General features: G+C 42.9%; 1 protein-coding gene across 3 annotated transcripts in view; it reads left to right on the forward strand.

Moving 5' to 3' along the window:
- LOC108935401 (zinc finger CCHC domain-containing protein 2-like) overlaps positions 1 to 12,078 on the forward strand; it is a 35,975-nt gene that overhangs the window by 12,450 nt on the left and 11,447 nt on the right. For all 3 annotated transcript variants that reach the window (XM_029254959.1, XM_029254960.1, XM_029254961.1), the window contains exons 4-5: positions 10,775 to 10,846; positions 11,294 to 11,373. In XM_029254959.1, the coding sequence (XP_029110792.1) occupies positions 10,775 to 10,846; positions 11,294 to 11,373 (152 nt within the window). The remainder of the gene's footprint in view (positions 1 to 10,774; positions 10,847 to 11,293; positions 11,374 to 12,078) is intronic.

The following is a 12,078-nucleotide window of genomic DNA, read 5'->3' on the forward strand; positions in this document are numbered from 1 at the left end:
GTATGAGCTCAATTTTTTTTTTTTTTTTTTAAAAATACATTTATGTAGCCCACCTGCTGGCTGTTTTGTGAATTTCTTATGAAGGGTTCTGTGGCAATAATCCTGTAACTTTTGGTCAGTCTAGGTCATCAGAGCCGAAATGAAATGCAGGCCTTTTAACAGTCAGGGATACTTGCATGTCTTAAGTCTAAACATAGATAGTGTGATATTGTCTCTCCAAGTGTATTTTACCTGGTGCTTTTTCTCCGAAGTGACTTTGCAATGTTAAGTTTGAATTCAAAGTTACTGAATTGCCAGTTTATATAGTTATTTTATTAATTCAGGGTAAGTGCCATGATCAAGGGTACTACAGCAGGAGGAGGGATTTGAACCTGGGTCCCCCTAGAAGGCATTGGCTCTAACCACTACACTACCTGCTGTCCCTGTTTAAGCTCTTTAAAGCTATTTTTTGCTGTCTTGGTTTGCTATTGATCATTTTGCTTCTTTTTTTTTTTTTTTTTTTTTCTCCCCATCCCCTTTTCTTCACCTTTCTGTCCTGATTGTACAGGGACTCATTTCCTTTCCAGCTCGTTGTAGAGTAAATATAGCAGAGTGTTGGCAGAATTGCCTTCCCACCCCAAACATGCTTTGGCTCTTTCTGGCATGGCACTGCAGCTCTTCCAGATCACTTGCATCATCGAAGGCTGCCTGCCCATTAGACTAGGGTTGCAGTGTGTGTTTGGGGGGGGGGGGTTGCTCATGCAGCCTGACCTGTGCACCTTGTTCAGTCTTAGAGAACATGCAAGGAGCCCTGTGGTCAGCTACAGGCTGGTAAACTAGTAATTGAAGAGCAAAAGCAGACCACATGGCATGTTTTCCAGAAACCTGTGCCCCCAGGGAACAGCAGAGTACTTAATGTGACCTGTAAAGAGAAGTTCTTGGAGGGATTCTGCTTTTACCTTTGAGTGACAACACTGAGAATTCATTCAGTTGTGTGAATAATGAATTTCAGATTTATTCAATCACTTTTATAAGAAGCAACAATGTAAAATGTCTTTGTTTGGAGGAGGTGGCAGCGCAATGGGCTTGGCCGGCTCTCTGGCGAGTCTGGGGTTCGAGTCCTGCTTGGGGTGCCTTGCGATGGACTGGCGTCCCGTCCTGGGTGTGTCCCCTCCCCCTCCAGCCTTGCGCCCTCTGTTGCCAGGTTAGGCTCTGGTTCGCCGCGACCCCGCTCGCGACAAGCGGTTTCCAGCGTGTGTGTGTGTGTCTTTGTTGTGGAAAAATGGACATGCTGACTAAAATGTCCACCACTGTTTTGAGTATTGATAATTTCTGCTCTGGAATTTGTCTACATGGAGCAGTTGGTGGAGGTTGTTTATAAATGGCCCATTAGTAAGTAAACTAAATCATGCAACAAAACTAGGATGTGCATCAAGATAGACTGTGTGTCATCCTGTCCAAAATCCTAGTGCTATTGCTATGGGTATATCTATGGAAGTTGGGTCTGCCCCAGGCTGGAGTTGGCGGATGCTGACTGTCGAAGTGACAGTTGCTGAAACACAAGCAACAGCAACTAAGTTTTTTTTTTTTTTTTTTTTTTTTTTTTTTTTTTTCTTCTCCTCCCCTTCCTTCTCTTCTCCATGGAGTGACACATTTGCAGGATTGTTGGTGCAGGGCAGTGCTCAAGAACTCGTCCGAGAGAGTCTAGACAGTTTCCACCTGCTTGTTTGCCGTCATGAATGTGCAAGAGGCTTTCAGCGGGCTCCGTTACCTGCCTGACATCATTGTTGCTCTTCATGAAAGCCAGCTGTGAAGGCAGCAGAAAATTTGACAGGTTAAAAAATGGACGGGGTACCGTGTTATTGCTGAGTTTTCCTAGTGGGGTATTGATCAGATTTGGTTTGACTACGACACTTAAAAGGGAGATGGAAACGTGCAGCTTTAAGCAATGCTATTTCATAAGTAGAGATTGAGGTGGGCTCAATATTAGCCACTGCAAGATGCCATTTAGTTGAGCTGATCAGTGATTTTGATGAGCTCGCGTGTTAGACCACGGTAACTGACTACAATCATCTGTCATATCAATTCAGACCAGGCCACTGAAGTATTTTTGTTGTTGCTCTGAGTTGCTCCTAAAACAGGCACACAACTGCCAGCTGATAAACATAACATGCAGTGTTCACATGGAGAGCATTTCAGAATACAGTTTTGAATGCATCAAACGTTATTCCACTTATTTGTTCATATACTGTAAATGAACATTTCTTCAGGATAAATCAGTTTGCATTGTTTTCAAGTTGCCATATTTGAGTTGTTGTTTTAATGTATAATTAAATGCATAATTCAGAAAAATGACACCTCTTTTGCTGCTTTATTCTTAATGAAAATTAAAACAGTGATGAAATACCATTTTAGTACAATCACAATGTGCTCCACAAAAAAGGATCGTGTTAAGTTTACAGTATTGAGCCGACCATTGATTTAGCTGCATAGCAAGAATAAAATTTATCCTAGCTATAAGAATTCCAAATTAAACAAAAGAAATTGGGGAATATAATGGGCATCAATCAAATTTGACATGTTCGCTAGTTCAATACATCTTTCCAACCAATTTTTTTTTTTCCCCTCCTCCTCTGAGATGTGTTGCTTTGGAGAAAAGGGTATACTAAATTAATAAATGTCAGTGTAATGTCTGTTTATTACAGTAACTATTGCTGTGTCACAGAGGTGCTTAAACAATAGCGTACATCTTTAATAAAGGTGGTGTATTGTATGACTAACAAAATCAGATGCATTGCAGGGAATAACTTGGGAAGATCAGCTGGTGCAAGAAGAGAATTGATCACAGCAGGGTTAGAAAAAGGAAAATGAAGAGATGAAAATCTTTCTCAAAGGGTTTCCAGTCCAGAAAGCCTTCCTTAAAAATGTGATCAAGTTCTGGAAGGATGTCATGGTAGCATGACAAGTAGGGCTATTGCCTCACAGCGCCTGAGTGGTGCGAGAGAGCATGGGTTTGATCCCTGCTCAGTCTGTGCGGAGTTTGCATGTTCTCATGTCTGCCTGGGTTTCCTCCATGTTCTCCTCTTTTCCCCCCCCCCACAGTCCAAAGACATGCATTTCCAGTGGATTGGTGCCAATCTACTGTTAGTGTGTGTCTGTGTCTGTGTGTGTGTGTGTGGCTACCCTGCAATGGACTGGCGCCCAGTCTAGAGTGTACCCTTCCTGGCCTTACTCCCAATTCTTCTGAGGTAGGCTCCAGTTCACCATGACCCTGCTTAGAAAAAGCACTTAATGAAATTGGATGAGTGGGGTCTGTCCTGTAAGTTCAAAATTGAGCATTATGTCAACCTGCTGTGAGCATATGCAAAATTATTTTGTTGTGTATATTGTCACAATGGCTCCAAATATGACTTTTTTTATGTGCTCAAAGATTTTCTTTCTGAAATGGTAGCCTGGCTCTCGTACTGTTGCACCCGGTCCAGCATGTGGCGGAGAAACGGAGCCCTCTTGGCCGGAATGTGTAAGGAGCCCAGAGAGGGATTGAGATGTGGTGGGACAGAGCATTGTTGTGAAAAGAAAACAAACTGTGTCTTGGCACACACAACCACACACTTTCCTGCTTGGTAGGACACTTCCTCTGGGGAAGGGTGGTATAGTGGGTGATCGGGGGGGGGGACACTGATCCGTGTCGTTTACGCCCCCTCGCACTGGCCCGGGGCTGGCCCTCCGGTTCCTGAGCACATCAGTATGTCGAGTAATGTATGCTTAGATCTATGCAGCAGGACGGTATATCTTTTTCACAATCCCCAGTGGGAGAACGACAAGTACATCTCCCAGCGACACGGTAGCACAGCGAGTAGCACTGCTGTCTCAGCGCCTGGGTGGTGCGAGAGAATGTGGGTTTGATAAGTGTGTTCCACTGATGTATGCATGAGTGACCCATTGTAAGCAGTGTATCTAGCAGTGTAAGTCATCTTGGTGAATAAGGTGTGTGGGCTGGTAACAGAGTTCGTCAGAAGTTGCTTTGGAGAAAAGCGTCTGGTAAATGTAATCTGCGTTGTCTAACAGAATGCTGAACTGACTCAAATTCTAGAGCAAATATTTTCTGTTATCACCTTTTTTTTTCTTTTTTTTTTTTTTTTCCCCCTTCCTCTGAGCTAGTTTTTTAAAGAGGTTTGGTCCCCTCTATAATTTAGAAAGGTGAGAAAACCAAAGTGGTACCTTCATATCTTGGATGGGAGAACAAGTGGCTGAAAGGCTCACGTTTGTGGCCGTATTCTGCGTCCGCATTCACCTGCTGCCGGAAGAATCGCAGTCCATGGGCCTTCCTGACAGGGACCGGGTGCAGAACGCAAACTGGCCATGAGCTCGTGCTGCGAAAACAAGGGCCGCCAGTTAAGTAGCGATGCTATGAAATTAATCGGCATTACCCGTCTCGCTATTTGTGTTGGAATGGGCTTCTGTAGATCTCCCGTTTCTGTTAATTCGTCCTGTTTCAGCCGCATAACGGTTGGGGCTCTCCCTGCACGGCGAAGCATGCCCATGCCTCGCTGTCTGCGTTTGTTCCTGCTTAATACGGGTCTGACAATAGTTCAGAATAGCGTGTTATGTACAGTGCATAATAAACTTGTATAAAAGTACAAGAACTCTTCTGAGCAGCTTATCTGCAACACATGACTGTGTTCAATATTTTTGTGCTTAGTGGAGCAGTTCTGCAAATACGGCACTGTATTGCCAGCAGCTGTTTGTGTACCACACAGTTTGTACTCCAAATACAGTGTTGTGTGTGTCACACGATATTGTCATTGGAGCGCAGTGTTACTTGGGTCTTTGAAATGCATTGTGGGATTTCAAAAAATTTCTCCATTTTGAGTTCTTTTTTTCCTTATACTCCACATATTAGTATAGTATACACTCAGTATTTGGTGTTATAGACCATTGTCAGTTTCCTGTAGGAGTTTTTTTTGTAGGTAATGACTTGTATTGCTTTCCTGGCTTTACTCCTGGCTATAAGCGATATGCTGCCAATCTAATTTGCATTATTACTTTTGACTTGTTGTGACTCACCCTTCCCTGTCAGTCTGGAGTAGAGGCTGACGTTTGTATCTCCAGTAAGAACGGTAACAATTTGTTCAAGAATGCCTTAATGGTCTTTTTGTCCAGTCTGCTGCTGTTGACCGTGCAGCAGCTCAGAGGAGATCCTGCCACATGGTGGGCTGAGGACCAGATCACACTGTATGTGGCAGCATTGTCAAGGTTTAACTGCATCAGTTGGATTATGTAAAGGCATTGTGTAAGGTGCCTGAAATGTTGGTGGTTGAAGAATAAAGGGTGATGGGTGTGGTTACTGGGTGCAGGTTCTGACCTGGTTCAGGCCCAGTTCTCCAGCAGTGCTCTCGGCGCTACATGTCGTACCAATGACGAAACTGCGAGTACGCACGTGGCCAGCTCAGGCAAGCTTAGAATCAGAACTGCTGAGTGGCTCTGTCCCCTGCCCTCACCATCCCCTTTCGTGCTCCTGTTGACAGAGCGCCACTGACCTCCCCCGCACCCGAAGCAGAAGCAGGGTTGTAGCCCGTGTTCCACTCAGCAGAGCATGCAACAAAAACATGGTCATCAACCATGATTAAAAGGCAAACAAAAAGCGAAGCTTTGCTCAGCCCCCTGGCCACCGTCTGTTTTCGCATTATCTTGGTGTTGCTACTTGTCCTCTCATACACTATTGCATTTACAGCGGTATTGTGTTGAAGGGCACTTTCACACAAGCATTTAGTATTTTCTTAGCTGATGTTTTGAACCAGGGAGATCGACACGAAAAGTCAACGTTCACCAAAGCAGCCATGTTTCATAACGCTCTACTTGTGAAGGTTACTTTTCTTTTCTCCCTCCCCCTTCTCTATCCATAACTGCTTGTTGCAGTGTTAGGTTGGTCCAGTATCTATCCCAGAAGCATAGGGTGTGAGACTGGGTAGATCAGGATTGCAGTCCATCACAGGGCAATCAAACACACAGACACACATTCATTCTGTCATACATGTATACACCACAGACAACTTAGTGCTCATTTTACACACGGCCTGAGCTGTTTTTGAACCCATAGCCCAGGTGCTGTGAGGCATCAGTGCTACCCACTGTGTCACCATGCTGCCCTACTTTTTTAGTAATGTTATTTTTGGCCCTTATTCATTGCAGTGGTCCTTTCTCAGTGTTGTCATTGTCGTTCCATTAGCACTGAATCTGCACTGGTCTTATAGCTGCTCCAGTTTTTTTTTTTTTTTTTTGTTTGTTTTTGTTTTGTTTGTTTTTTCTCCCTTTTTTTTGGTTCTGATATGGCCCTCTAGTTCTACTACTACCACTCCTTTTCTGAGATACTGAAAGGGCAAGTAATTCTCCCCCTGGTTTAATGAGTCAGTCAAGTGGGCCTTATTTAATTTTACTGAACTGTTCAATTACTTAGCTGTGACGTGCTGATTTTCCTTCAGGATGCTTTACAGCTCAACTTACACATTTGGGTATTTTCAATAACCACTTTTTTTTCATTTAGCTGGATTCTTTGTCTAAGACTATTTGCAATGGTAGGTGTGTATATCAATCTATTTACAACGATGTAGTCTTGTACATAGATGGGTCGTTTTTTACTGGTGCAATTTAGAGTAAGTACCTTGATGAACGGTACCACAAGAGGAGTAGGATTTGAATCCAGGGATCTTCTGATTGCAAGGTGAGGTATGTACCCACCTTTTCATTCACCCTGCATTGTTGCTGATTCAATTTCTTGACTTGTGCTGTGAAAATGTTTAAAAATTGCTCACTTGTAACACTTGTCATTCTCTCTGGGTAAAAGAATTTGGCAATGTAATAATTAATACCAATCTTTTACCGTTGTGTGGCTGTTCGCATCCTTGTAGAGCAGACATTGGGACAGCAGGAATGGTCAGTCTGCAGTGGTTGTCAGCTACAGGACCTACACTGAATGTCTTCAGTCCAAGAGTTCAGACTCATCGGGGGGAGGATGTGGTGTTACATGTGAATTTGTCTGGTTGCTTTAGCAACTTGATTTAGCTGTTTAAGAATGGGGTTTCAGGTCTGTCTGACAGTTTGTAGCACCTTGTAAATATTTATCTTGGCCTTGGTTTGCTAAAGGAAAATTTATTTGCAAACGAACACTGACCCAACTCCCCATCATTAGTATATTTTCTGAAAGCATATTTTACCACTCCATGCCTTCTCCTGCAAAGTTTACAAAAGTATTCCTTAGAAAATTTGTGGATCGTGAAGCTGTAAGCTGTTGGCAGGGAAGAGCTCTTTAATTTTACTTGAATGGCCGCACGTTTTTGATCATCCTGTGGTGTATGCTTGATCTGATATTTTGCATTTCAGAGCTCTAATTCAAACATGAAGAGACTGTGTGACTTAGAGAATCAGTCTTATCCAGAAATCAATCTCGCAGGTTTTCTACAGACGTTGTTACTGCGGATTTACGGTGGTGTTCTGTGAACTTTGTGATAATGTGGCTGTGAAGAAAATTGCCATACATGTGTACTTCTGCTAAGATGTCCGTCATACAGAGAAGATGAAATGGCTCAATAGTGTCCAGTTGAGTTGTGGATCCAGAGGAGTTTGGGAATTTAGGCTACTCTAGCTTAATTTTCCTGTACATCGAGCTTCCTGTCTTTCCTTACGGGACCACAGGGTGTGTGCAGGTGACCTGGAAAAAATAGGTACACTACAGCCCTTCTCAAAACCACAGAGAAATGCGTGTGATCTCAATTACACCCACTGTTTTTGTTGTTTATCAGCCCTCCACCCCAGCCTCCTCATTTCCCACACTTCCTCCACAACCCAGAAGGACCACTTCAAGACATCTCTACAGAGCCGCTTCTATCGGTTTCCCTCCGTTTTGGTTTTGCCACCTTCTCTGGTCTCAATGCTGCCGAAACGCGCCTGCATTTGTTGTGGGTTGTCAAAGCCTGGCGAACGCTGCAGAAGCAGGTTGTTGTGCTGGAGCTTTTGTTGGTCTGGTGGGACTAATCAGAATATACACACACGAGCACATTGTGTGGAATGCTTGTAATACCAACACATTGGGAACACAATGAGCCATTTCCATACCAGAAATCCCTCTTTTTGTTGGTGCAACCAGTTTTTTGTGCATTGTTGTTTGTTGCCAAACAATTCAGTATGAATGAAACGTGTTGCGTTTGACTTTTTTGGGATGGGGAAAGGAACCTCTTTACGCATATACAGATGTTAATGCTGTTTTTGCACCATTGTCACAATTTTATGTGTAAGGCATAGAAACTTTTGGTCTTTAAAGCAACAATTACAATTCAAACTCCTGGCTTTCATGATCATGTTTTCTAGGCAGATCAGCAAAGTAATACTTAATCTCCATTTTAAAATAAGCAGTTGAGATGGTTGTCTTGACAAACTCCTGTTCAATGTCATAAACACTGGAATCAAGCTGAAGTTGACTCATGACTGTTCTAATTGGGTCCTCTGTACTAACATCTGTTGGCTGAACCCGTAAACACAAGTCGCATTAGCTGAACAAGAAACACATTTTTAGAAGATTGATTGGTGAAGAAAATGTAGTTAAATATTTAAAGCAGAATTTTTCTTTAAACTTGTAGCTTTACCATTTGTACAAAAATGAGGCAGTGCACTTGGATAATTCCCATTAGGTTATATAACGGATAATGCAGAACAACCAAATGAGTTGTCTATATATGCGGCTTTACGTGCTATTGATGCAAACAATTTTCTTACACCTTCAACTCTACATCATAAGCAGTTATCCTTCCCATTCCCCAAAAGACATCCATCCTTTAAATAGAGGGATACACAGGTGAGTTGTGCTCTAAATTCAAGTAAAATTCAAGGGAGAACTTAAGAACAAAAACTGTTAGTGACTGACTGAAATTGTTTCATGAGTCATCCCTGAATACAGAACAAAGGGGTCACTGTGGAGTGGATTAACTGTAATGAGCAGTACAGTAATGAGTATTAAGTTACAACAGCCCTGCTGTGAAAGTCCCCCTAATTTCCTCAATGAGGCCCGTTCCTCAAGTCCTATAAGCAGCCGAGCAGAGCTAATGTCTTTATTAGGTGCTTATTGTTTTTGGAGAACATTCCCTTGCAGCTTTGCCATTGGCCTTTAAATGACCACAGATGTTGGGGGAAGGGGGCTGTCTGTGGCCTGAGCTTCACCAGGCTCCGGCGTGACTCATTCGCCCCACCCCGCAATCCCCTCCCTCCCCCCCGACCTAGCTGTCCAGCTCTGGGATCAGCCCCCTCTTGTTTACAGCAGTACACTGGAAACCGAGGTTATGCCAGCGACAGTGCAAGCCCTTGGCTTCCCTGCACTTGGCTCGTGGCTCACGGTCCAGGCAGACGGGATGCCTGGGGAGATGGCCTGTACTCCCACACTTGCAGGTCTACCATCTAAAACGTTAGCTTTGTGTTGTGCCGATCTGGAGAAAGCACAACGAAAGCTGTTAAGCTTGTTTTTCATTTTGCAGTGGAGGTCTTGTAAGCACCTCTTTCCTCCAGGACATTTTTCTTTCTTTCTTTCTTTCTTTCTTCTTCTTCTTTCTTTCTTTTTTTTTTTTTTTTTTTTTTTTTTTTTTAGTGGAGCTGCAGGTGGTCTTCTCTTTAAAGTTACACACTTGGGATCAAAGGACTGTACATTCAGATTCTAGGATAAGTGCCGCTGCCATATGGTTCAGCATTCTCTTGTTTCCTTTTAGTAAATATCAAACTAAGCTTGGTCAAAAGTTTTTGGGTTTTTTTTTTTGTGTAAGTGTAAACCACACTTAAACACACTATGCTTAAACCAAGCATATTAGTTACAAATGCTATATATACATACATAAATACTGAAAAGACAAATGGGATGCTTATATGTGGCTGCATACTAAAGGCTTGGTTTTATTAGACATTAAGGTGGTATGGGTGGTATTGAAACCCTGTTTTGTTAATGAATGGGGCACAGTATTTTTATCCATATGATAATGATGTTAATGTAATTTCATTTTAAACTAGTGAGCAAGTTTCTTTCTGCTCTTTACTTTGTCAAGTACAGGTGGTCCCCGAAATCCATCATAAATCGAAAATGTCGTAGGTCAAAAATGCAGGTAATATGCCTAATGCACACCTCTGCGTGACAGACTGGGAGATGCGGATCGCTCTGGGCATCACTTGCCCGGGAAGAAATCTAAATTTGAAGTACAGTTTCTACTGAATATCTATTGCCAGCTCACTACCATAAAGTCGGAAAAATCGCAAGTAGGACCATCGTAAATTGGGGACCACCTGTATGGTGTTTACGTCGGGGTGGCTGGGTGTCTTGTTCCGTACAAAAGTATCCAGTTAGCTCAAAAATTAAAAATGCACATTGCCAATAGTATATGTAAAATGTTCACTAACTGTTCACTAGCTAGAACAGCTTTTATAGCCATTAAATGTAAAATTTCAGGAAATGCGGTGTCATTTAATTGTTGCACCTTTCTGTAAACCACATCCAGTGGTGGTTCTTGTTTCTGCTGTGTTGACAAGGATACTTGAGCTGTTCAAAGGCCCAAATTTATGTACCCTTGTTTGTCATTCCGAAAATAATTGTTGCAGGCCATGTGATGTTGAACTGCTCCTTAGAAAAGGGAGTACCTTACTGTCGGGGGTGTCTTCTATTGTAGTCTCATTTTGATCTGGATCAGTAGAACTTGACCGCAGTCATCTTGATGGGGTTCTTGAGATGTTTTCTGAAGGCCTAACATTCACATTTTCTGTCTTTCAGGTGAAGTGGTCAGATTCCTCCTCAAGTAGCGTAACAAAGACGCAGCAGGAGCTTGAGAACTTTCTGTTGAAGGTAAGGTTTCAGATGTTTTGGCTGACTAATAAACTGTATGTGTAGAGGTCTCTTCAGCGCTGTTAATCGTCTGGTTTAGTTGATGGCTAAAGCAATTTTTTTAGACCTCCATTGCATTTGGCTTAATTTTTCTTGAATCTTTTTTCAATATACAACTATACTGTATAGTCAAAGCATACAGTAACAGAAGCGTGATTTCGTTTGTTAGAAACAAGTTTATTTTTATATTTGACATCTGGTTAACAACTTTATCAGGCAATGAGCCAACATGTCTTACCATCTGCAGCAGTTCCCAGAGATTTAAGACACTTGTGGGCTGCTTCGCTCTCACTCTTCCGTCCAATTTATCCCGCCGCATGAGTTCTGCCTATGTGTGCTCAAACTTTTCCCTGACTTTTCACGTTAAAATATAATTGCTTTGTATATACTCTTCCATTTTTTCCTCAGCTTCCAAAGGAGTTGTCCACGGAGTCCTTTGAGAAGTTACTCAAACAGGGAGAAAGCAGGGAGCTTGAGCGAACGTTAAAGTGAGTGTCACTCTTGTTGTTTGTTCCTCCTACCATGTTTTTTTCCTTCAAATTGCGACTTTTGCCATTTAAGATTGTCGCTTTACATTTACAGACCCCCTGAGTCTGTGTAGGAATGAGGAGAATCCACTATTTTCCTTCTGTTAATGATTGTCACACTGTATGGTGAAACTGCCTATACAGCATCTTGAGTGTGCGATACTCTGAACATACGTTCGTTTTCAAGCTCTGGAATCCCCTGCCGGTGTGACCCTGCTGTGACAGAAGGCCCTTCTTTTGAGACGAACAACACCCTCTGCTGGGTGCCCGCAACCAACTTGCTGGGTTTCGTTTTTTGCAAAGTGAAAGCTCTGGCTGCAGCCAGGGTCCTGGCAGGGGGACCCGTGGCACGTCCCTCCCGGTGCTGACACTTCTGATCGAATAGCAGTGCTGAGCGCAGAAAGCCTGGTGTCTGTCACCTCATATTGCCGTCTGCCATCATGCCCAGGGGCAGCCCTGGTTCAGAATGGCATGTTCAGGACCTCTCTACGCTTCTGTCTCAGCAGCTAGTTTTACAGGCTCAAAGTTCTTTGTTTTTCTAAAAAAAAAAAAAAAAATTGGCCCCGGCCATGGTGTTTTTGATTGGGGGGGGACTTTGTCTTGGTGAACAGATAAGCTGAACAAAAATATCCTAAACAGACTTCCTATTGTTTGTTTGGTTCTTGA

This window comes from Scleropages formosus, chromosome 9 (assembly GCF_900964775.1).
Source record: "Scleropages formosus chromosome 9, fSclFor1.1, whole genome shotgun sequence".
NCBI lineage: Eukaryota > Metazoa > Chordata > Actinopteri > Osteoglossiformes > Osteoglossidae > Scleropages > Scleropages formosus.